At 40.9% G+C, this 24,984-nt stretch overlaps 3 protein-coding genes across 4 annotated transcripts; 2 read left to right on the plus strand and 1 right to left on the minus strand.

Annotated features, from left to right (window-relative positions):
• Positions 1 to 438: 438 nt before the first annotated feature.
• On the plus strand, positions 439 to 4,202 carry LOC136439924 (uncharacterized). Its single transcript, XM_066435592.1, has 9 exons — positions 439 to 585; positions 921 to 1,137; positions 1,393 to 1,580; positions 1,718 to 1,972; positions 2,112 to 2,360; positions 2,493 to 2,741; positions 2,874 to 3,116; positions 3,325 to 3,531; positions 3,906 to 4,202. Exons 1-9 carry the CDS (start codon positions 517 to 519, stop codon positions 3,918 to 3,920), a joined length of 1,692 nt encoding a protein of 563 aa, XP_066291689.1. The 5' UTR covers positions 439 to 516; the 3' UTR covers positions 3,921 to 4,202.
• Positions 4,203 to 5,624: 1,422 nt separating this feature from the next.
• LOC136439925 (E3 ubiquitin-protein ligase CHIP-like) lies at positions 5,625 to 13,716 on the plus strand. 2 transcript variants are annotated; one of them, XM_066435594.1, is made up of 7 exons: positions 5,625 to 5,826; positions 7,069 to 7,267; positions 8,366 to 8,531; positions 9,358 to 9,436; positions 10,093 to 10,149; positions 11,172 to 11,288; positions 12,028 to 13,716. In XM_066435594.1, the coding sequence occupies exons 1-7, from the start codon at positions 5,737 to 5,739 to the stop codon at positions 12,151 to 12,153; spliced, it is 834 nt and encodes a 277-aa protein (XP_066291691.1). In that variant the 5' UTR covers positions 5,625 to 5,736; the 3' UTR covers positions 12,154 to 13,716. The 2 variants fall into 2 exon arrangements, with proteins under 2 accessions (XP_066291691.1, XP_066291690.1); XM_066435593.1 differs by lacking the exon at positions 11,172 to 11,288 and adding an exon at positions 10,551 to 10,667 and having other exon boundaries at positions 5,628 to 5,826.
• Positions 13,717 to 14,571: 855 nt separating this feature from the next.
• LOC136440852 (jmjC domain-containing protein 8-like) lies at positions 14,572 to 24,964 on the minus strand. The gene is made up of 9 exons (XM_066436997.1): positions 24,824 to 24,964; positions 17,753 to 17,845; positions 17,391 to 17,439; positions 17,028 to 17,124; positions 16,845 to 16,913; positions 16,272 to 16,391; positions 15,587 to 15,654; positions 14,909 to 15,043; positions 14,572 to 14,714 (listed from the first exon to the last, which is right to left on the minus strand). Exons 1-9 carry the CDS (start codon positions 24,940 to 24,942, stop codon positions 14,619 to 14,621), a joined length of 846 nt encoding a protein of 281 aa, XP_066293094.1. The 5' UTR covers positions 24,943 to 24,964; the 3' UTR covers positions 14,572 to 14,618.
• Between the last annotated feature and the right edge of the window lie 20 nt (positions 24,965 to 24,984).

The following is a 24,984-nucleotide window of genomic DNA, read 5'->3' on the forward strand; positions in this document are numbered from 1 at the left end:
ATTTTCCACTGGTTGGACTTAAATGCAGACAATTCGCGTCAAACGTTTTGAGATCACAGCATGCGTAAGAAATGCAGTATGAACGTCAAAATATTGTGCGTAATCATAGGTGTGAACGGATGTTGGTAAAAATCAGCGCTGAGAACACAATAAGCGTTTGCCATAAACACTTGTACAGACGTCATATTTGCATGGTAAACCAACGGTACTTGGAAATATTGCTACATAGCAAAATACATTTCCCTCTAGAGCGGAAGTGACGGCAAATTCCTTTGTACTTTGTCCGAGAGGTCGCGTCACGATACCTTTCCATGTCGTCACTATAGCTGACCCTACCTACATTGTACAAACACTCGACGTAGCAAATAACTGATAACAACGCGAGGCCACACGTGAGTCGCACGGGAAATGGCAGAGTAAAAATGCGCTGGTTAGTAGCAGTAACCATTCACAACTTCACATCACAGAGAAGTCGTCCACTTTCACAGAGGAGAAACTACAGAGAGAGACAGCAGCATGTATTCTACAGTCGTCTTCTGTCTTCTGGCCATGAGCGGTGCGCTCGCCATGCCTGTTACGGACCAGGTGAGTTTTTCTCCCGTTTGTTGTTCCTCACGGTACGGTACGGTCACATTCGTTGTAGGTCGTAATGCGATTTAGATGCCGTAGAACCTTCAAGAAGGCTGAAACTACAGTCGAAAAGGATGTAAAACAATACTTTTAGGGCAGCCGAATTTTGTACGGCAATGTGCACGACTATCACAAGACTATCAGTTTGAAATTGTACGACGATCTTGCGACGGATGTGACAGACATTAAATTTCATATTCTAATGATTTGAATTAACTACAATTTATAGCCGTTTCTTGTAAAAAAATTGATTCCTAACTTCTTTTGTATTATGCTCTATTACTTCTCAGATGAACAGCACTCAATCGGTAACGGAAATTATCCAAAACGCCACCCAAGCGCAAGACGTCACCGTGGAGCCAATGGTAGTCAACGTTACAGAACAGGTCGGAACGCTGCAACCGACGTCAACGACACAGTCCACGCCATTGGTCACTGACAACGTAGCGACAAATGCATCTACAACAACCGAAGAAGTTGTGGTCGAAACAACAACCGAACCACCAAGTAAGAAAACATTCCCTCTTTCAAAATCATTATCAATATGTTTACGTGCCTTCGGTTAGCAGATTTGCTGTCTTGCCGTCCAGTTTAGTTTACACGGGGAAGGTGTGTAAGAAAATATTAAGTGACTTATTAAACCCCAAAACATTGCTCTGTTCCGCCCCTACTAGAGCTTCGTACGACCAACTTAAGAACACTATATAACACCTTAAGTCTACAGACCATAAAACTCATGCCATTGACTGTTATTCTTTACAGAGTTTATATTTACATGTGACGGAAAGACCGCTGGCTTGTACGCTGACACGGACAACTGTTACCAGTACTACGAGTGTGTTGATGGCTTCAGCACCGCGTTCGTCCGCCTCTGTGCGCCGGGAGGCCCCGTCTTCGACCCCGCCAAGCAGCGCTGCGACTGGCCGGAGAATGTCCCCGCGCCTTGTGGGGTAAGTCTACAATTTGATCTTTCAGTAAATGTCTAGTCCGATCACGCTATGATATCTAGAATTAGATTTTACCACGATTAATAGAAGATAAAATTAGATGTCAGCTTTTCTAACATTTTTCTTGATTGTTATTACAGACCAAGGTTCAGGACGACGGAAATATCCGAGCTAGGTCCAGTCCGTTGGCCAGGAGTTTCTCAACGTTCACTTGTACGGGAAAACAGCCGGGCCTGTACGCCGATCCTGCCGACTGCTCTATGTACTACGAGTGTGTGCTGGGCCACCCCGTGTACCACCGGCCCTGCGCCCCGGGGGGAACCGTGTACGACCCCGCCAGCCTCAGGTGTATGTGGCCCCATGAAGTGTCCGGTCCTTGCGGGATAAATGCAAACGTAAGACCTTTTGTTGTGCAATTTGTTTTTCACATTTACAATGTCTACTTTTCTACTTTCTCATTTCTAGCTCGTTATCATGATTGTGATTTGAATGTTCCTCCCAATAAAATTATTTCCCTTATATATGTACCCACAGCTTGTGACGGAAGAAACTTCAGCAAACCTTGTAGCCCACGATGTCCCCGTCCCCTCTACGTTCTCCTGTTCGGGGAAGCAGCCGGGCCTGTACGCTGACCCTGCCGACTGCTCCATGTACTACGAGTGTGTGCTGGGCCACCCCGTGTACCACCGGCCCTGCGCCCCGGGGGGAACCGTGTACGACCCCGCCAGCCTCAGGTGCATGTGGCCCCATGAAGTGTCCGGTCCTTGCGGGATAAATGCAAACGTAAGACCTTCTGTCGTGCAATTTTGTTTCACATTCACAATGTCTATACTTTCTCATTTCTAGCTCGTTATCATAATTACGATTTGAATATTCCTCCCAATAAAATCATATCCCTTATGAATGTATCCACAGCTTGTGACGGACGAAACTTCGGCAAACCTTGTAGCCCACGATGTCCCCGTCCCCTCTACGTTCTCCTGTACGGGGAAGCAGCCGGGCATGTACGCCGACCCTGCCGACTGCTCCATGTACTACGAGTGTGTGTTGGGCCACCCCGCGTACCACCGACCCTGCGCCCCGGGGGGAACCGTGTACGACCCCGCCAGCCTCAGGTGCATGTGGCCACACGAAGTGTCCGGTCCTTGCGGGATAAATGCAAACGTAAGACCTTCTTTCGAGTAATTTTGTTTCACATTTACAACGTCTACTTTCTCATTTCTAGCTCGTTATCATAATATTACGATCCGAATATTCCTCCCAATAAAATCATATCCCTTATGAATGTATCCACAGGTTGTGACGGACGAAACTTCAGCAAACCTTGTAGCCCACGATGTCCCCGTCCCCTCTACGTTCTCCTGTACGGGGAAGCAGCCGGGCATGTACGCCGACCCTGCCGACTGCTCTATGTACTACGAGTGCGTGCTGGGCCACCCCGTGTACCGCCGGCCCTGCGCCCCGGGGGGAACCGTGTACGACCCCGCCAGGCAGGAGTGTAGGTGGCCCTATGAAGTGTCCGGTCCTTGCCGAGCTTATGTAAGTAGCACCATTAATGTTTTCAATGTTGATTGTAACTATTGTCCAGACGTATTGTAAGATTGCTTTTCGAGATGAATCTGACGTCTTCAAGTATGTGAACACTCGAATATATGGCTAAACGTTTCACCCAATTCTCAAAATGGAGGACTTTATTTTGATAAAAAGATCTAGTAGTGACTAAGTATGTCTTCTCTATCTCACACAGACCCTTCCAGCCAGCCGGACCGAACCCTTCTCGTGTGCGGGGAAGGCGCCCGGTCACTACCCCGACCCTGCCAGCTGCAGCCGGTACTACCAGTGTACCCTGCTGAGCAGCGCGCCGTTCCACCGGGACTGTCCGCCGGGCGGCCTGGTGTTTGACGCCGGGAGACAGTACTGCACCTGGCCGTGGAGCTTTTCTGGTCCGTGCGGGGTAAGAACAGTATAGTTGCCATATCTAGATTGTTAGATTGATCTAGAAAATGGTTGAGACATTTCAAACGCCATATCTAATCGAAGTGTATTGTTTTCATGTTCTAAATATTTGTTTGTTTAATTACGCTAAATGACAGTTACTCAAGCAACTGGATACAATTTTGAAATCAGACGTTTCAGACAGAATACGCTGCCTTTCGTTAGTGCCTAAAGGGAAGATATGAAGAACCAGGTTTTATACCAAAACTCTGAATGGATATGTTAACGAGGGAAAAACAATCTTAAGATGGTTCACTAGAACACGAAGTCAAGACAAATACCCTCATTGATCTTAATTTATTTATTTGTTTGTTTCGTTTTGTTTTCATTAAGAATTACGGACAGTGAGTGAAACATACACCGAGTGTCAACACACGACGACAACTCTCAGCTGGTCTGAGGCCTACGTCCTACGAAGAAGTGGATTAGATAGTTTGTCTAAATTCTTAAGAGCTGAAATCTTGCCTTTTGTATATTTCACTCGTCTTTTATATACTTTGATTCTCTGATTTGATATTTTCGAGATCAGTGTGCAATTGTCTGGAAACTTTTGGTTCCTATAAGTATTTTTCAGTCGTCTATACTGTATAGTATTTATAGTATGAAGAAATAAAGACCAAGAAAGGCAAATCACCAAGTTTGTGACTCTTTCCTAAATCTGATTATGAGGAGCATGTGTAATAAGTCAGTTATAAAGGTAAATAGCATCACTTGGCGAAGGTATGAGGTCGTCGAACTCTAATTGTTCAGTTCCTTCAATTTTGTTTGTAACGAAAGAGACACTCTGAAGTGGTTTTGCGAAATTCAAACCGTTAACGAACTCAACCTTCTGTTTTGACCCCTTCTATTTGACCCCGTCATTATTTCGATCGCCCTCTGGATATTTCACGTCAACACAAAATCTAAAGCCAGCTCTTTAAAAAATATTGATCTTTAGAATGAACGAAAATCTGATAAAACGTCGAAGATACTATCACCAATATGAGTTACAGTCTATTAAGCCTTTTTGAGAATGACTTTACCCTAGCCGAAGCCTGCAAGTCTAACTAAAACACAACAAATCACACAAAGCGTAAAAAGATTCTAACCTTCGTCAACGTAAAAAGATTCGTTTTTTATCGATGAAATTCGCCCAGCTAAAAAATCATCCGTTTCGACACCCGGCGACTCATCTCAGCATGTCTGAAGCCTAAGTCTGCGAAGAAGAGGACAGAAGCTCGAATTATAAAGAGCTGAAATGTTGCATTGTTACATTTTGGGCCGGGATACGTGCGTGCAATATGCGTTTGGGGATATTTAGTTCCTTTAAGTATCATTTGGTCGTCTGTACAGTACTTTATGTACAAAGAAATAATAAAGACTGAAAAGTATCATTTCAATTGTGTGACTCCTTTCTAGATCTAATAATCAAGCCTGGTATTGTAAGTACATGTGTAATGAATATGAAGTTCCTGTCGTTTGACATTACTGAAGTATAAATTTTCCTAATTAGTTATGCAAATCAAGTTCTAATTTGTATGATTTATGTACCGTTATGTTGGCCTTCATCAAAATTACCTACAGCTAAATCATGAACATTTATCCATCCCTTCTTGACTTACCCTGTTTCCAAGTCTGTAACTGAACCGCCCCTGCAGTTCCAAAGACGGCTGCTAGAGGGCCCAAACGTGTGCCATTTCTTCCTGAGCGCGCGATCTATCTACCGCCTATAGCTTGTCCACTACACGAGATACGAAATACGAAACTTCTAATACAGTACCACGGAAAGCCACCAGGGGGCCCCAAAATCTAATAATCTATTCGATAGGACTACGACAAACCACATACCAAATATAATCCATCCATATGCTACTAAACTACAAGCACCGTTGCACCGATACGAACGCTACCAAAGCACAGAAAACCATATTGGCGACGGTATGTTACACAATGAGACAAGTTACCGGTCATAGGATATACACACGACATGATCTCGGTAACCAGGATAGACTTTAAATTTCCCGCGAAATCATCGTGACCTTTGCCCTCCAAAGACTGACGGGACACTTCCTGGTGTCAGCCATTTTGCGCTACGCCAGGTACGCGATGGTTTGTTTTTGCAGTGGAAGGTTCTAGTAGTTTTCTTCCTCCCCTAGCCTAAAATTAACAACATTTAGATTTAAAAATGAGTGCTACAGAGCTTAAAGATCAAGGGAACCGATTCTTCAGCGCCAGAAGATATGACGATGCTATAAAATGTTACACGAAGGCGATCGTAAGTTCAAGGGTCTTTTTATAGATTTGCTTTTAGTTCTTGTATTTACAAACATGTGTTTGGCTTATCCTCATGTTCCTCGAGTTTCTGTATCTCCGGTATCCAAGTATATGATTCTATAATAGTATTAATAGTTATGTATGTGTGTGTGTGTTCAACGTACATGGCATATTGATGTCTAACGGTACAACACATATGAAATATGGCCTGGTGAGCAAAATGATAGATTTACATTAATTTTACGATTTAGTTTGACCGAAAAGGTCAATCCTATATAGCGATGCTAGTAATATGTTGCTAATGCAAATAAGTCTTATCAGTAAGCAAATAGATGCATGCAATGACAACAGGCATCACTCTTCCTTCAATTAATTGATTGATTGATTGAATCACCAATATTGCAGTATTTGAAACACCTGCATGTATCACCAACCAGTAGAAATGCTGATGTCTGAGGCAGACTTAAGGATATTAATATTGAGTCGTGTGCAATTTTTAGATTTCCAACCTGATCAAGAACCAACCAATAGAAATCTACATTTTGTATTTCATTGGAAGGTGGAGCCCAACCTACTCCTCCCACTGCTCTTTACCTCCCCAACCAAAGTCAGGTACCCATGTTTACAACTGGGTGGAGTGAGGAACGGTGTGCATTTCACAAGGGCACGACATCGGTGACATGACAGGATTTAGACCCAGGACCTCTGGGATCTTGGCCAAACACACTGTCGTTACGCCACACGACCCCAGTGACTTTCATTTATTGGTTCTAAATGTTTACTCTCATATATTCACCTTGAAGTTCAGCCAGTAGGTACCCTTTCGAGTAATGAGGCTGTGCCTAGTTTGGTGCTAGTAGTGGACATGGTAGTTTCTTATCCGCTTCCTTCCTTCCTTCCTTCCTTCCTTCCTTCCTTCCTTCCTTCCTTCCTTCCTTCCTTCCTTCCTTCCTTCCTTCCTTCCTTCCTTCCTTCCTTCCTTCCTTCCTTCCTTCCTTCCTTCCTTCCTTCTCTTAGTGGGAAAGCTTGTGTTTGTGGAGTCCTTCTACTCTTCCTTCCTTCCTTCCTTCCTTCTTTGACTTAGTAGACCACATAGTACATAATACATAGACCATATATACATAAATATTCATTGACACAACAAAAGTACAGCGACTTTCGTGAGGTCTACTATATTCTGTACATACACAGTCAAATGGTATATCTGTTCTTACTAACTGTTCACCATTTCCAATCTAATTAGATCAAGAACCAATCAGTAGCAACCTACTTCACCAACCGAGCGCTGTGCTACCTGAAGCTGCAGCAGTGGGAGCTGGCTGCACAGGACTGCCGCCGGGCGCTGGAGCTGGACAACAGATCGGTCAAGGGGCACTTCTTCCTGGGACAGTGCCTCGTGGAACAGGACACACACGATGAAGCCATCAAAAGTTTCCAGAGAGGTTCATAGCCTACATTGTTGCTTTTAAGATTGCAGGGATCACCCTAGAAATATAGAGCAGGATGGAGGAAGGGTGCCAAGCACAGGATAATTATAAGTGTTGCGAGGAGGGTGCACGCACACACCTCAAGAGAGCAGTTGTTGCATGGAAATATTGGATGAAATACTGTAATTATTGATTTGTTAACTGTAACTTACTTTTAGCTGATTTAACGGTCACTAGTCAACAGCTAAAATTTCATCATTGCTAATATTTGATCACTAATATTTGAGAAAGTAAGTTTTGTTCCCACCGTTAAAATTAAGTACCGTGACCAACTTCATTTTCCCCAAACCGCTATATTTTCCTGCCGCTATATTAAAGTGATTAACAGTACCCTAACTTTGAAAATAAACAGTATGAAGCTGGTATTAGAACAGGATGGAGCAGCACCACTGTTCCATTCTTTAGGGAGATTTCTGCATTGTATTTGTGTCAAAAAGTAAATGAGTTGCATGTACCAATTCAATAAGTACAATGTAGAACATTTTCTAAAAATATAAGAGTCAGGGCTCAAAATTGATTTGTACACCTGTAACCAGCCATTTGCAGAAAGAAAAAACAGTCTACAGTTTTGCAAGCTAGAAGGATGTAACTGGCTCAGAATTATGAAAGACAAGTAAGCAGAAATAAATATTTTGAGCCATGAGGGTACATGTTAGTAGGTATCGAACAAACAAGAATGGGGGCTATCCCTGCTTGTCAATGATTAGATAATTTCTTCCTTCTGTTTTGATGTATTCAGCATCTCAACATTATTTCAATTTTTTCAAACCCTGCAGTTTCAATTTCATGTTCATCTACAAAGTTAGGCAGTGTTGAGTAAAGACACTTTTTGGAAAGGGAAATATTCTACATTCGCTAGCAAATGCTGACATTCCTATGTCTATATATGCCTTCTGAGGATGATGATGACTGACAAAAATCTGATTGTTATATTTCCGCAGCTCATGAGCTAGCTAAAAGGGAAATATTCTACATTCGCTAGCAAATGTTGATATTCGCCTTCTGATGAGGATGAGAATGACTGACAAAAATCTGACTGTTATATTTCCACAGCTCATGAGTTAGCTAAAGAACAGAAGTTGAATTATGGAGATGACATTGCCAGTGCCCTGAGGATGGCCAGAAAAAAGCGGTGGAGCCTCCAGGAGGAGAAGAGAATAGAGCAGGAGATCGAGTTACAGTCCTATCTCAACAAACTTCTCATAGCTGCCAAGGAGAAGTGAGTATTAAGGTATTGTCTAAGGGTGGCTGAAGAATTTTGGGATGTTTTTGAAAAAACCCTTTCTCAAGCTTTATAAACCTTCCTCAACCTTAATTTTTCTTCAGGTAGTACCTTATAGCAAGGTGATAATTTATGCAAATTAGTATGATGTCATGATAACGTCATCAAGATTTATAAGGCCACGCCCCTTTTTTAGAAAAAACGCTCTCCTTGGCTTGTACTTCGATGTTCATGAATATAACTTTGCAGGAATGTACATGATAGTGATACCTAAAGAATGACGTGCGGCAACGCGGATATTTTGAAATATCGATTTTTGGCGAATTTTTTTTGTTGATAACATTCCTGCAAAGTTATATTGATGAACATCGAAGCACAAGCCAAGGAGAGCGTTTTTTCTAAAAAAGGGGCGTGGCCTTATAAATCTTGATGATGTAATCAAGAGTAGAACTCCCGTGTAATAAAGAAAGTTAATACCTGGTCCAGAACACCCGTATTGAACGTTATCCAGGCCCAGGTATGACAAAGCTCAATATACATCTAATGAGAGGTGAGGTCTATATTAGTGTATCGAATATACCTTTTCTAAATTGTTATCCCAAAATGTCAACAAGCTATTTCTAGCAAAATTTGTATGTTGGATTTGAGTGTTTTCAAAGACTGGCAGTATCAGTATGCAGCCCTAATGTACGTTATTATTTTGGGACATGTGTAACGCTATATGTAAGTTTGTTGCTCTTGAACTCTGAGTCAGTTTCATCTCACCTGTCTTTAAGTGAGTGGGGAAACAATCTCTTACAGTTTGCACTTCTGTCTTTTCCAGGGAAGTAGCAGAAGTTATGGAAGAAGGGAGTGACAACGACAAATGTCTCGATGAAATAAAAAGAATAGAAGAAACGCACGTGAGTTACACCTCGTGTTATACATGCATTTGCCTACAACCAGGAATTTATCCTCTAATGTTATATCCTAACAGTTTTTAATTTGGAGTAGAATTAGTTAAAGGCATCCAGAGCATTTTATGAGGCTTGAAACTTGAATTAAAAAAATCGAATTTCTAGCCATTCCTACACATAGTAAGTATGATAAGAAATCCGCCGCCTATGTGGTAAACAGTGGCATCAAATGTCAATTTCATAAAAAGATTACAGCAACTAGAATATTTCCAGTTTTCAAGCCTCATAAAATGCTCTGGGTGCCTTTAAGAAACATTATTGTCTGTTCTGAATTACCAAGGACATTATTTTTGGAATTACCTATGTAAAACGGGAGGTATTATGTTGGGTGTGCCTGCCTGTTTTCTTTTCCATGCTTATTTCCATATGCTAGACATACATGTACATTGCAGGGACACTGACAGGAAGTAAGGTCAAAGGTCCCAGAGAGGTTACAAAATAAATCATAATAAAAACGGTTATCTCCTTTCTTGTCTTAAAGACCTCCATGTCCATTTCCTCATGGGAGCCGTTTGGAAAATGCATAGACAGAGTCAGCGAGAAATTCACATTAATGAATGAAATAGGAATTTTTTATGCTTATTGTTGTCTTTACCTTACAGGATCATTACATGGCTGAACTGAACACATTATTCTCACAGGTAGATGAGAGACGAAGGGTAAGTTATGTTCATGCATAATTACATACTGAACTAGTTTGAAGAGACCTTTGTAAAAGATGTCTGTAGCGTTACTATTTGCACCTTCTTTAATGATTGCTAATTGTACTTGGATATTCACCAATGGTTTCCACTTATGACTTCTCTGTAACCTTTAAATGGTTGTGATATAGATTAAAACTAAACAGTTGGTCTCACAGGATGGGCTGGTTTTTAATCATATTATGGTAATAAGGTGATAAAACCTTGTGATTGGTCAGTTCCTGACGAATAAGGAAGCTAGACCAATAGCACCTCTCCCTGACACATGATGTACAGTTGAACAGATACTCACAACAGAGGGAAGATTAGAACAAACATTTTTTGATTTTCCTTGTTTTTTTCTCCCAATGTGTGTTTAGAAGCGGGAGGTTCCTGATTATCTGTGTGGTAAAATTAGCTACGAACTGATGAAGGATCCGTGTATAACTCCGAGCGGTATCACGTATGATCGAAAAGACTTAGAGGAGCACCTTCAGGTATGTCCTTGCTCGTTGGAAGGTGTTCCATCGGATCCTGTGCAGAAGTTACTCCGTCGTTTTCCCATCTTAAAGAAAAGTATTTTGAAGAGAAGAACATAAACATGGTCCTTTTGACACCAAATGAAAATTGCGATTCTTTTCTGTCAACTTTTGCTGTCAAATTTGTGCCTTGTAGGAACTGAAATTATCTTTCAAAACATTGTGAATCATACAGTACTAGTTCCTAACAACTTTTGGTAAAGCCAATCAAAATTTATGTACAGCAGTTTTGAAAATTTGTAAAAAAAAAATTGCCAAGCCACATTAAGACTTGTAGATTGTAGAATCTTTTTTAAATTCAGTTCAAACCCAACAAAAACACTTCAAGTAAGACCAGATGACCTTGAAAGAAATTGAGTTCGGAGAATGCACACCTCCATAGTGGGAACGACAGACTGACTTCTGCACGGTCCCTGTGGACACTTGGTCGTAACCACGTCTTTTTATGTTTTGTGTATGTAGACGCGAGCCGTCCCCGACTTTCTATGTTGTCAGATTAGCTTTGAACTGATGAGAGATCCCGTAGTAACGCCCAGTGGTATCACGTACGATCGCAAAGACATCGAGGAACATCTACAGGTACATACTGGTTAAGTACTGTGTGCAAAAAACCTTCAGATGTGTACATGGACTCCTACAAAACCTTCTGTTCATTGTCTGAAAAAGTACTAGTGTGAAAATCTTTAGAAATGTACATGGGCTTCTACAAAAACCTTGTTCTTTGTGTGAAAAAGTGTGAAAAACATTCAGAAATGTACATGGACTTCTACAAAACCGCCTGTTCATTGTGTGAAAAGGTGTGAAAAACCTTCAGAAATGTACATGGGCTTCTACAAAACCGTCTGTTCATTGTGTGAAAACCTTTGAAAATTGGGCTCCTACAAAACCTTCTGTTCATTGCGTGAAAAACCTTTAGAAATTACATGGGCTTCTACAAAACCTTCTGTCAATTGTGTGAAAACCTTTAGAATGGTACGTTGGCTTCTACAAAAACCTTCTGTCCATGCATTGCGTGAAAAATGTTCAAGTTGATAATAACAACTTAACAAATGAAGTGATACACGTACATCATACAAAAAACTGACAAATCTAAAGAATCTACACAGCAAATTGTTATGAAACTGTACATATTTCTCTGGTTGTCAGTTAGTGCATAATACAACATGTAATATGCTCTACACTTGAAACTAAAAACACCAGATTCTTATTAACAGGTATGGATGTACCGTTAGTATGATATCTCAAGTGTTGATGTGTTTTGTTTATCGCAAAGGTTTTGTCTCTACCCTCTACACTCATTGTTTCCGTTTTCTCACAGCGGGTCGGCCATTTTGACCCCGTAACTAGGCAACAGCTGACCAAGGATCAACTGATCCCTAACCTAGCCATGAAGGAGGTCATCGGCCATTTTGTCAAGGATAACCAGTGGGTGGACGACTACTAACTTCAACAGCAGGAATCTACTGTACAGGGGGTAGATAACTACTAATTTCAACAGCACAAATCTAGCAGCTTCCAGTACCAGTCAAAGATACTTGCCTTGGCAAAGACTACGTAGTAACGGCAATAACACTCTGCATGCCTAAAAGACTGAATTCTGATTAAATTACCGTAACAGACAGTTGTATCCTGATCACTGACAGCACATTTGAAACTCTGCTCACCGAAGCCAAATTGTATTGAGTTTTCTGTGGGTGTATATAGGTACTAGTTTCAGTGTAAGTAAGTTTCAAGTCTAGGAAAATCAATGTTGTGTTTCCAATTACGGTCTTGAAAAAAATTGTGTTGGTTTAGGTAGAAATAATGCCTTTAGAAAAAAGATTTTTGCTCAAAGTGATTCAACAACTACAGTTAATGTAAAACTGAAATGTATATCAGGACAATAGTATTTTCAACATGGGATTCTAGTTATACAGGGCAAAAGGGGGCCTAGGTTTGGTGCATCTCTTAACATCACTTGTTTTCATTGCAACAGAAATGAGAAAAACATGTTGGAAAATTATGCTACAATGTTTTCATTGCTCAGATGTCAGATTTTATTTCTCTTAATGGTGGTCATCCCCAAAAAATGCTAGGGTTGGCAGGTTTTTGCTAATTTTGTGTTGGTCATCAGGTGACTGAAAACACAACATTTTTTTCCCTAGGCCTTAGCATTCTAGTAAATACCGAGTGGTTAAAGTTACTAGTCTAAGAGGAATCCATTGTTGATATTGTATAATGTTGTATATACTACAACTAACTGTATGACCTGACTACTGTGATAGGGTAGACAGTCAAATTAGGTTACGGGGACTTGTTTAGTCGTTCCGTTTCATTTTCTTTTTAATGTTACAGTTCAAAGGTAAAACTGTTATATTAGCTGTGTTAATTGTTCTTGTTACTGGCAAATATTAAAGGCAGGCGTGTGAGATACAAATGTACTTGTAACTTTTGTACAAACTGAAAAAGTCACTTGACATAATGTGTAAAGTCTTGTGAAATTTTTGTTCATTACCGTTACCTCAATGATCTAAAAAGAGCTAATCTTTACAATGGAGTTGGCAGATATGCGTATAGTAGATCTATCTAGGGAAATGGGTACTTTAAAGAGGCCAGTTTAATATTCAATTCTTTGTTTGTTGCTTTTGCTTTACTCGTATTCAGTTACTACAAAAGGTTATAGACAGGTTACATTTTGCGAATGTAGTACACATGTTGCATTTGCATTGCCTAATGATAGAATGCGAATTGTACAATGTACATCTTTAATGAACGTGAATTGTATGTTAAACCTAGCTTATTACAGTGCCTATGATTTCACAGCTAATTTATGTTGTAGATTAGAAGTTTTAGAACAACACTGATTGTACCATGTACAATCAATCAAGATATTCAGATTAAACGTTAAAATGGCGTACTTGTTATGAAGAATATACTAGTATTGAGTGAACCTCTGTAAAACATGTCCAAAACCAACAAAATGATTGCATTCCCTGCTTGGAATGGAATAAAGTTAGATTTTCTTAAATGTTTTGTGTGTGTGTGCCTTTCAGTAAAAAAATCTTTCAGGAGTAGTCTGTGCAGGGACAGTCTTTTGATGCTTGCATATTATCAACCAAAGGCCGGGGCCAGATAGCTTTACAGTCATCTACCAAGCTTCAAGGGCTGGTCAGTTGGACGGAGCAAAGTCAGGCTGAAACAATATCTACCCATGGAAAAATCTCGCCCATGGAAAAACTGTACTCGCCTGATCTGGCCAGTTAACGGTACATGTACAAAATGTAGGACATGCACTATTAGAACTATCACTTGCCCCCAGGCAATCTGGCCAACCGACTTGTCAAACCCTGGCTGTGCCATTAGATGCTTGATAATTCCATGAATTTTATCTTTTTACCCGCACTGGTGAAAACGAGTGCTTAGCTTGCATTGGATAGGACATTAAATGGAGGAGAGCCACAACTCTAACACGTTAAAGAACCCACCACACTTATTGTTACGAGTAGGTCATGGTTTGAGTGGACAAGCCTTACTACCTGGTCTCTGGGTTGACATCTTGAAAAGGTAATAGTGGCCTCCGAAAATAATTTCATCAGGTTGGTAGAACATAGGATATAGGAGATTCTTTTTTCACAACCAGGTAATCTCACCTGCTGACGTTTTGGTGTCTGTCAGACACCTTCTTAAGAGCTTCTGACTGGAGTACTGCTTCTCAACGCTATAAATAGCCGATGTAGGTGGCGCTTTATCAGCGAGAACGTAATCCAAAACGTCAGCAGGTGAGATTACCTGGTTGTGTAAAAAGAATCTCCAATATCCTGTGATAGTGGCCTGTTACATCAATCTTCGACAAAAAATAGATTAATAAATAGACACACATCTGTGCAGAACACATCAATCTTTATTACTACTACCAAAAACAAGTGAAGGTTATAGCCATGGTGCCATAGCTAGGAATGTTGAGATAAAAACAGAGGTGTCGATATTCAGTGTGCCATGCCACCAGCGATCTGGGAAATAGATGATCTGAAAGACATAGATTAAGAATAATGTTAGAATGCAAATATCGGCCGATCCCTAAAAATTGCATGAGAACAAGTTGTACATCTAAGTACCGAAAATGTTGTTAAGGGCGCACAATTTCATAGAACGATTTTCGTCCTATGACACTGAGGCTTTAGCAGAGAAAGTAGTCAAAGTATAGCTAATATAGTAATAACCTCCCCAGGACCGATGGTGCACTCATAAGGCTTTTCTGACTCCTCTAGCTGTGGATACTTCTCCATTAACCATTGTAGGGTGGTACGGTTAGGGTTAAATACTGGCTGTTGGTCGGGTGGATACAGGAACCATCTCTGGAGAGGAAAAAGCATAAGACCAAATTAGGAACAGATTGAAAATTATGTTCACAACTTCTTGAGTTTTACTGTTCAAAGAGACAAACAAACACACACAAAAAATAACCTTCTTGGCAAAGGTGACACAAGAACTGCTTTTAAGAAAAGCTGGCATCGCAACCATTGGATAATGGGATGACTCAATCAGGACTATCTGGCCAATCAGAACTATCCGGCTAATGTTTGGTAGGCCTATATATATCCCTCACTAACGCATTATGGGTGCCCCATATTTGGCACCTCAACAGGATGCAAAACATAACTTTTATTTGTCTTCTAGATCTGTATTTTGTATATAATTATAAGTGACTGCTGCACCACAGACTTACTAAGCTTAGGATGATAACAATAGCTCTCAGATTTAGAACACCTGACACTTTTTTCTTATATTTAGCACACTTAACACGTGAGCTTAACCTTCTCCCTGCTACCTAACTCTGTCACTAATAGAGAATGGGGTGCCAAACGGCTACTTCAGCATGCTAAAGGTTAATTCCTTACCTTTCTACCATAGATGACCTCACCAAAGCCTGGCCCATGGAAATGGAAGGGTACTCCTGTACCTGCACCTGAAAACAAGAATATACACCATTATATATGACTAACATTTTCCTTGACTCTCCATGCTTTTTTCATGTTTAAAATGAGAATTTGATGAATCCAAGATCATTGAATGAAATTTATGGTAAAAATTACAAGTTTTAGCAAAACTGCAGAAGTTATATTCAGACGTACATACTTAAAATCTCATGTGAGCTTTAGTAATGATAGATTCTTAGTCTTACCCGTTAACAAGCTGACAGGGAAAGTGTATGAAGAAAGAAGGTATAGCGTCTGAAGGAGAACACACACACAGATAGAGAGGACAGTAAAATAAGGTGACAGTTATAGGCACTCAAATGAAAATGAGAGAGAAGAACAAACATTACTAAAAACAATGTATTTCATACATACATGCATATGTGGTATGGAGCGAAATATAATCACATGCACTTCTATGAAAGGGAATTATTGACCAAACTGCATTGTATTTTCAAAACAGTCAATACTACAAAGCACTGCAAAAACCTAGAATCTTATTGCTGGAACAAACATAGACAAACATTGTTGTTCACTATTGGCTTTGCCAAGCTCTTGCTGCCATAATTATGCAAGAGCTTGCCAATATTGATTCATATCAACCTACCTGCTAGTCCAAAGCTGAGCGCACCTGTGTGCCCAGGTAGATAGTAGGGAGGCTGTATGTACTGGTCTAGTAATGGTTCCCACTCCGTGTAGTTTTGGTCTCCAAACAAATACAACGTTTCTGACAAGAAAGGCAATATGAAAAATTCAATGTCTTGTACATGAAAATAAGACGTATCTAAAGATTGATTCATGTACAGTAAGTACCAAAAATGTATAATATCAAAATATCAATATAGTGTGGACTGCATAACCTCTCAAAAGGATTTTCTACAGATTGAAATCTTAAAGGTACATGTACATGTATTTACTAGTAAGGGGATTCATATTATATCAAATATTGAAATAGTGTGGACTCCATAACCAGTCATGCACTCTCAAAAGGATTTTCTACCAATACTGGTTTACTGGCTCCACCTAGCAGGTTCCTTGTAACCTGCAGATGCCATAATGTCAATCCCACTACAACTAGTACAAGAACAGTTACAGAAGGCAACGACCGGGTGGGAAATTTGCTGCCATGAAGAAATTTACAGTCTCCAAGTGCTGAGTGGTTTGTATGATATTATTGTACCATTGCCGAGTGTGTTGGCATCCTGAGGCCGCAAAATCTCCTCCACATAATGCTGGAAACTGACTGGCACTGGGGAAACACATAGAAAAGTAAGTGTCACTCAGTCATTTTCGCTGTTTTATTACCTTAATTTGATACCTTCTTAAAAAAAGCCACAAATATAAAGAATTATCTAATTGTCACCTTTTGTGTAGGAATAAGTGTTTGCAGAGCTCAGAACGACTTCCTTGCTTCCATAGTCTTCCACTAGAGATGACTTGGAACACAGCTTTCTGAAATTCTTTTAAAAAAAATGTTAGAATACATGTTCATATCAAATGAGAAAGTAGCAAAACAAATGTAGCCTTTTTTTGCGGCCGTAGGGGCAGTGGGCTGTTAAGCCACTGTGTCCAGGGTGTGATATTGGAAGGCAGAGCCCATCCTTCTCCTTCCTTTTACCTCCTAACCAAAGCCAGGTGCCCAATAGGAGATAATCTAGGAGAAAAATTCTAATCTCTCCCAAAATTAAAACTGACTGTTTTTATCTTGAATATATTAGGTACTTACAGAGTTGTCTGTCACACTCCTGAATATAACAGGTGCTTTTTCTGCATATCTGAAAGTAGGAAATGTAATAATGGTATTGGTAATGGCAATTATATGCTTTAAAAGATCTAGGAAGCCTATTCATCTATAGATTGGTCATCTGTTTATACTGTGCATGCACTGTATACGTAACCCATTACTATAATTGTAATTACATTGTAATACATTGTTGAATACCCATGAGACATAAATAAACACATCTGAACCAATTAGGAGCCTTCGCCTTTGACGCATGCACAGTTTAAACACTGAACAAGCTAATTACCATGTGGTAGCTTTTATCATTATCTTAGTTACTAGTGTAAATAGCATTAATGACCTACTTTTGTAAGAAGCCTTTCTGTGTGAGAGAATTATCCCAGACATCAATGTTGCAGGGACCAGGCTGCGCTATCAGGTTTTCTGTGTCTGTGTACCTGAAAAAGAAATGATTTGTATCAATTGAATTAAGGCCACAGAACACAGTAATGGGCTACCCCCGTGGACAATAGTAGTTCGGGTACAAAGTAGTGCGTCACATTGCTTGAAAAGGCCATAGTTTTTCTTCTGTGTACGTTAGCGAGGCTGAAACTGTGGTGAATGGTAGAGGTATACATCAGTTTTGAGACAGTACGAGTTTGATTACGATGTTTGTTCGGTCGAGTTGGATTCGCGCCTGGATATTGTTACCGCCCGACTACAGTAAGTCGCCTGCAGTACGGTGACCTCCGCTGGGGGTCATATCAAAGTGGCTTTTGAAAGAGAACGAGCCGGCAAATTTAATCTCATTTTGCAGATATTTTGTAGATGGAACCTTCACGGCACGAAATCCGGTATTTAAGCATGCTTAAACGCAGCGTAAACGTGACGTTTATTCACTATTTCCGCAACTTAACGACCCCTATACGTCTGCTTAAAGATTGCATTTAAGGTGTCCTTTCCGGAAGTGCGTTTATGTACGTATTTTCACTCATTCACGTGTATTTACGTAACTATTTGACGCGTTAAGGCGTCGTTATGGACAATCTTTTCGTACCTTTACGGAAGATCCAACACGAAAAGTATGCGTTTCTTGAGACCTTTCCGTAACCTTTCGCCCATGTTTATAATCCGTTTTCGTCACGATTTTCTCTACGTTTATGTGCCGTTCACGCAGCCTGAAAGGCAACTTAAAATCATACCTTTCCTCGGGCTTTCCGTGATCTTTTTACGACCTTAACGCGCTACAAACGTGATCTCTGCAATGCGTAAAGGCGTCGTTATGGACAATCTTTTCGTACCTTTACGGAAGATCCAACACGAAAAGTATGCGTTTCTTGAGACCTTTCCGTAGCCTTTCGTCCATGTTTATAGTCCGTTTTCGTCACAATTTTCTCTACGTTTATGTGCCGTTCACGCAGCCTGAAAGGCAACTTAGAATCATACCTTTTCTCAGGCTTTCCGTGATCTTTTTTACGACCTTAACGCGCTACAAACGTTGTCTCTACAATGCGTAAAGGCGTCGTTATGGACAATCTTTCCGTACTTTAACGGAAGGTCCAACACGAAAAGTATGCGTTTCTTGAGACCTTTCCGTAGCCTTTCGTCCATCTTTATAATCTATTTCCGTCACGATTTCCCTACGTTTATGTGCCGTTCACGTAGCCTGAAAGACTACCTAAAGCTATACCTTTCCTAGTGTTTTCCGTAGCCTTTTTATGAGCTTAACGTGCTAAAAACACGAGCTAAACGTGCTAAAAACACGAGCTTAACGTGCTAAAACGTAGTCTCTACAGTAAGTTTCCTTTTCATTATACAGTATCTAATTTGATCCTTTACTTAACTTGCTACGGATGGCTTAACCATTCCGAACCCTTACATAGATAGGTAAATATGAATATAAAAGGCAACAGGACCGGTAAAAGTTTAGAACAATTTATTTGAAAGATGATAACACTGCACAAAAACGTGTTACGCCATTATAGCGAGACCCCTCCCCACCTTAACGAATATACACATACAAAATGGAATAAATGATTTCTTACATGGACAGCTAGTTTCATTAAAAAACGTCACCTTATCATTAATAAACTATTCAGGCTATTCCTTACCCCAACTATTAACTATTACAATGTGCTTCCAAGTTTTAACACTAGCTAACTATTACATCGACACCAGAACGTAACCCCTTACACTAACTAACCCTACGTCTAACTTTTCTTCCCTCCCGTGTCTTATTAGCCTTTACCAGGCTCCGTGGATCGCTAGGAAAATAGTAGAAATTGGCCAAATAGAGTGAATTGTAACAGTACAATCAGTCTGGGTTGAATAACGCTTACTAGGTACTTGCGGTTTCGTCATCGGTCGTCATATTCTAACTTGTTCTTGACGCGGTCAACGAGGGATCAATCTCACATTGTCGGTAGATTCTCCCTTCACCATTTTGCGACATTTCCAAGTCCACGATTCCGGTCCCAGTGTTGGGCGAGACGACAGGGATAGTTCCTATCAAGGAGGTAGGTAGACAGGTTCCGATTTCACTCACGCTAATCTGCAAACAGATCTATAGGTTTCATCAAGACCGTATCAAACTGGCAGAGAAAGTACTTGGATTTCTATACATACAAGCTCCTTCTTCCAGTTGGATACGGTCTTTGCAATCCATTGGGCCTGGTTGGAGGCTAACTCACGCCGTTGTTTACTTGGTGACCGTTGTCTCCACTGGTACCGCGTGGATGTGGAGATACAACAAAGTCCCGAATCGCGTGCCCGCATGCTCCGTTCAGCATCTCCACCCTCCTTGGTTTCACCCAGGAAGTATAATCCAATGAAGCCTCCTTGGTTTCACCAAGTTGTACAGACTGGTGTTCTTGTCCCAGCTTTACGTTTTTCCGTCCGGGTTCCGAGTGGTAAGAACAACGTTGTGGCCATAACTTTTGGGTTGAAACGACTGAGTTCAAACTTCCTTCATGAGCTGTCTTCGCTGTAAAAAAAAATAACTGTCTCTGGGATATACGGTTAATTTGAAAAAAGCCACCCTTTTCTCTGATTGGGTAATGCCCTGTCACATGGCATTCCACTAGTAAATATGGAGATGTTGCATTACCATCTCAACGTACCGCCCCAGCTTGTTTACGACTTCACACTGTATAAATTTGCAATTGAAAAGCAGACGTCCTTGCGTTTCGCTTTTGCCCCAAACACAACAACTGACGTGAGCGACAATAGCAAATTCTGTTAGCGATGATCTTTCTAGAAGTTACTTGTAGATTATAAAAAGGAAAAATGCGTGAGAACACGCGTTATTTGATGATTTTTGATACAAACAAAGGAACAAATACACAAATCTGCCAAAACGTGCCGGCGGCGCGGTCTCGATCCGCGGACTGAGCCAATTTGTGCGGCGGCCAAAGACAGTATGCCTGCCGACCTACAGATTAGCAATTCGGGGGAGTCGTTACTGAGAGCACAGTCAACCCAGCCTAAAGATAACAGAAGGATATCGGGAAGGTAAAAATAACGGCGAGGATAAACGCTCGCTTTCCAACAGCTTTTCTCTACCTAAACATAAGAATGGATTATGTAGACTGAGCCTATATGTAACGGAAGGATATCGGAAAGGTAGAAATAACTGCGAGGGAAAACGTCAGCTTTCCGACAGCTTTTCTCTACCTAAACATAAAAGGGGGTTACGCAAACCGAGCCTATATGTAACGGAAGAATATCGGAAAGGTAGAAATAACTGCGAGGGAAAACGCCCGCTTTCCGACAGCATTTCTCTACCTAAACATAAAAGGGGGGAGGTCTCCCCCCTTCTATGTAAACCGAACCTATATGTAACGGAATGATATCGGAAAGGTAGAAATAACTGCGAGGAAAACGCCCGCTTTCCGACAGCTTTTCTCTACCTCAACATAAAAGGGGGGAAGTCTCCCCCCTTCTATGTAAACCGAACCTATAGGTAAAGGAAGAATATCGGAAAGGTCGAAATAACTGCGAGGGAAAACGGTCGCTTTCTGGCAGCTTTTCTCTACCTAAACATAAGAGGGGGGAGGTCCCCCCCCTTATGTAAACCAAGCCTAAAGGTAACGGAATGATATCGGAAAGGTAGAAATTACTACGAGGATAAACGCCCGCTTTCCGTCAGCTTTTCTCTACCTAAACACAAAAGGGGGGAGGTCTCCCCCCTTCTATGTAAACCGAACCTATATGTAACGGAATGATATCGGAAAGGTAGAAATAACTGCGACGGAAAACGCCCGCTTTCCAACAGCTTTACTCTACCTTAACATAAAAGGGGGGAGGTCTCCCCCCTTCTATGTAAACCGAACCTATATGTAACGGAAGGATATCGGAAAGGTCGAAATAACTGCGAGGAAAACGCCCGCTTTCCGACAGCTTTTCTCTACCTAAATATAAAAGGGGGGAGGTCTCCCTCCTTCTATGCAAACTGAACCTATATGTAACGGAAGGATTTTGGAAAGGTACAAATAACTGCAAGGGAAAACGCCCGCTTTCCGACAGCCTTACTCTACCTTAACATAAAAGGGGGGAGGTCTCCCCCCTTCTATGTAAACCGAACCTATATGTAACGGAAGGATATCGGAAAGGTAGAAATAACTGCGAGGGTAAACACCCGCTTTCCGACAGCTTTACTCTACCTAAACATAAAAGGGGGGAGGTCTCCCCCCTTCTATGTAAACCGAACCTATAGGGCGTATTCAGTCACGTGACCCTCCCCCTAGCAACGAGCACTGGCGGCCATGTTGGTGCTCACTTGATAGTGGAGTCCTATGGAACTCTCTGTATAAATGGCAGATGTTTTCTACGCCATTCACAATTTCCCTTCAAAACGTTTTGTCTCATAAATCATGGTGTTTTGCCTCGTGGTCAGATGTTGGATTGGGACTGATAAAGCACACACCGGTCGGGTAACAGTAAGATTGGTTTTGCGTTTCTCGTGTAGGACGTGTACGTGCGGGAACATACGATCGCGAAGGGACTAACGACTGAAACAAAAGTGGATTTCTGACATACGAACAACGGATCTAAATAGTTGAAATTTGAGAATCAACGTGTGTGTATGGAAACCTTTTGTATCTGGTCGAAAAGCAAGTTACAGGCCCGTTGTGTAACACAGTCGCGGCACCGTGTAGTCAGTGTTCGTTGCTTGAGATACGTTCATTCATAAACTGGGGGTCTTTCAACGTCGAACTTTCCCGATCATAACGTACTCCCTGTCAGCAAAATTTCTCACGACACTCAAGACACTGTACTACGTGACTGCAGGCCTTGGAACACTTGTATGCTCTGAACTGATTTTATGCGTACTCTGTAAACAGTTTAGCGGCCATGTTTGTAGGCTGCTGGGGAACCTCGCTCGCCGATAATGGGTCATTTCCAGTAGGTGAAATTGGACTATTGTAGCGAAAAGATGTGAGGCTGGAGACTCTTTGCATATAATAAAACAGCGATCAGATGACTTCGCACTCCTTGGAAATTTAGAGACCGTCGGACACCGACCAACTTCGCTGCAGGGTGAGCACCAACATGGCCGCCCACGGAGGGCAGGGGTGATGACGTCACGTGAATACGCCCTATATGTAACGGAATGATATCGGAAAGGTAGAAATAACTGCGAGGAAAACGCCCGCTTTCCGACAGCTTTACTCTACCTAAACATAAAAGGGGGGAGGTCTCCCCCCTTCTATGTAAACCGAACCTATATGTAACGGAATGATATCGGAAAGGTAGAAATAACTGCGAGGGAAAACGTCCGGTTTCCGACAGCTTTTCTCTACCTTAACATAAAAGGGGGGAGGTCTCCCCCCTTCTATGTAAACCGAACCTATATGTAACGGAAGGATATCGGAAAGGTAGAAATAACTGCGAGGGAAAACGTCCGCTTTTCGACAGCTTTTCTCTACCTAAACATAAAAGGGGGAAATACTAGAATATAACTGCTGTTTCTTGTAAGCTGTAGCATAAACACGGATAAAAGAAGATCAACTCCGACGAAGATAGGTATGGACTGTATGTCTAATTTTACTACAAAGTAGACGTACAATGTGCGTGCACATGCATATGGTGCGTTGTTTAAAAAAAACTGTAACAGAAATGACTTAAGCGGGATCGGTGTTTACTGCAAATGGGTGTATCTTAAAGATCGAAGACCGTTTCGGGTATATCAGCTAGCTATTCTCCAAGATTTTGAAAATTGAGGCACTTTTAGTCCCCATGAGAGAATACATCTGCTTGGAGAATATATTGGTTACTGATGTACCATAATGTTTCATCTATACGATGTATATAAGGATGCTTGAAGTCCATGGAAAGATATAGTATGCATTTAATTCATTTCGTTGTTTAAAAAAAAAACTGTAACAGAAATGACTTAAGCGGGATCGGTGTTTACTGCAAATGGGTGTATCTTAAAGATCGAAGACCGTTTCGGGTATATCAGCTATTCTCCAAGATTTTGAAAATTGAGGCACTATTAGTCCCCATGAGAGAATATATCTGCTTGGAGAATATATTGGTTACTGATGTACCATAATGTTTCATCTATACGATGTATATAAGGATGCTTAAAGTCCATGGAAAGATATAGTATGCATTTAATTCATGTTAACGAACGCGGAAAGGTTGCGGAAAGCTCAAATCTTACTTTCAGCGGCATTAACGGCCCCGTAAACTCTGCTGAAATATTTTCCGACCTTTAATTCTTGTTTTCGTCATTCGGAAAGTTTGCTTAAATATTCGATTTCGTGCTGTGCTTTAAGTCAAACATATAAAAATCTGGCACCCTAATTGTGCACCTTTCTATAAATTTTCAAGCGTCGAAGCTTCTCACTTTGGGATCCTTAACTATGTAAATCCCTATAGGGGCAAATTATACTGTTTTCTGCAACCTTAATTATCCTTCAAGATGGGTTTTTAGTGGTACATTTTGTCCAAGTGATTAAGATGACGCATTTATCCATAAGTTAAAACAGTATCAATCAAAATACGGAGCCCAAAAAATATACAGAAAAGCTCACACATGTTGTACCTTGAATGAGATTTAAACCAAGGAGGTTTCATCAAGAGGTCTTGATTAAACCTCCTTGTTTAAACTAACGTTAAATTGTTAAAACATGCATGCCTAAACAAATAATATCAATAATTCCATCGCTTTAATAAACTCCTACAGGTGAATGCTCGTCTTATGGTTGTCAGTTAGAACTTCGTCTAAAACAGAAGTACACAGAATTACGATCATATTTGGTAAGTACAAATTTTGCCTCATAGAGTCATACGTACAAGCCAATGGGAAAGTCGCACGTGTATTTGTGTACATATAACCCGGAAGTAAGAAAAAGGGTGCCACATGTATGCTTTGATCGTCTATTTCTACCGTTTCTCTACGTCAATTTTAACAATAAAATAACTCTTACCACCCGCCGTTAGAGTATAGAAGCTTGTGAGCGTCTGTGTCTTCTGACTTCACGCAAACCTGGACGAAAAGCACGAAAAATGCTTCGATCCACCGACAGAAAAACTTGGTGGCGGCCATGTTGTTTACACAGGGACATACACGTTTTGCGATAAGACGTAA

This window comes from Branchiostoma lanceolatum, chromosome 8 (assembly GCF_035083965.1).
Source record: "Branchiostoma lanceolatum isolate klBraLanc5 chromosome 8, klBraLanc5.hap2, whole genome shotgun sequence".
Taxonomy (NCBI): Eukaryota; Metazoa; Chordata; class Leptocardii; order Amphioxiformes; family Branchiostomatidae; genus Branchiostoma; species Branchiostoma lanceolatum.

Coding starts and splice junctions, on each gene's coding strand:
- LOC136439924 (XM_066435592.1), top strand. CDS start 517: ATGTATTCTACAGTCGTCTTCTGTCTTCTGGCCATGAGCGGTGCGCTC. Junction 1,138..1,392: donor AACAACAACCGAACCACCAA/GTAAGAAAACAT, acceptor TATTCTTTACAG/AGTTTATATTTACATGTGAC. Junction 1,973..2,111: donor CTTGCGGGATAAATGCAAAC/GTAAGACCTTTT, acceptor ATGTACCCACAG/CTTGTGACGGAAGAAACTTC.
- LOC136439925 (XM_066435594.1), top strand. CDS start 5,737: ATGAGTGCTACAGAGCTTAAAGATCAAGGGAACCGATTCTTCAGCGCC. Junction 9,437..10,092: donor AAAGAATAGAAGAAACGCAC/GTGAGTTACACC, acceptor TTTACCTTACAG/GATCATTACATGGCTGAACT. Junction 10,150..11,171: donor AGGTAGATGAGAGACGAAGG/GTAAGTTATGTT, acceptor TTGTGTATGTAG/ACGCGAGCCGTCCCCGACTT.
- LOC136440852 (XM_066436997.1), bottom strand. CDS start 24,942: ATGGCCGCCACCAAGTTTTTCTGTCGGTGGATCGAAGCATTTTTCGTG. Junction 17,846..24,823: donor CTATACTCTAACGGCGGGTG/GTAAGAGTTATT, acceptor TTTCTTTTTCAG/GTACACAGACACAGAAAACC. Junction 15,655..16,271: donor GCTCAGCTTTGGACTAGCAG/GTAGGTTGATAT, acceptor TCTTGTTTTCAG/GTGCAGGTACAGGAGTACCC.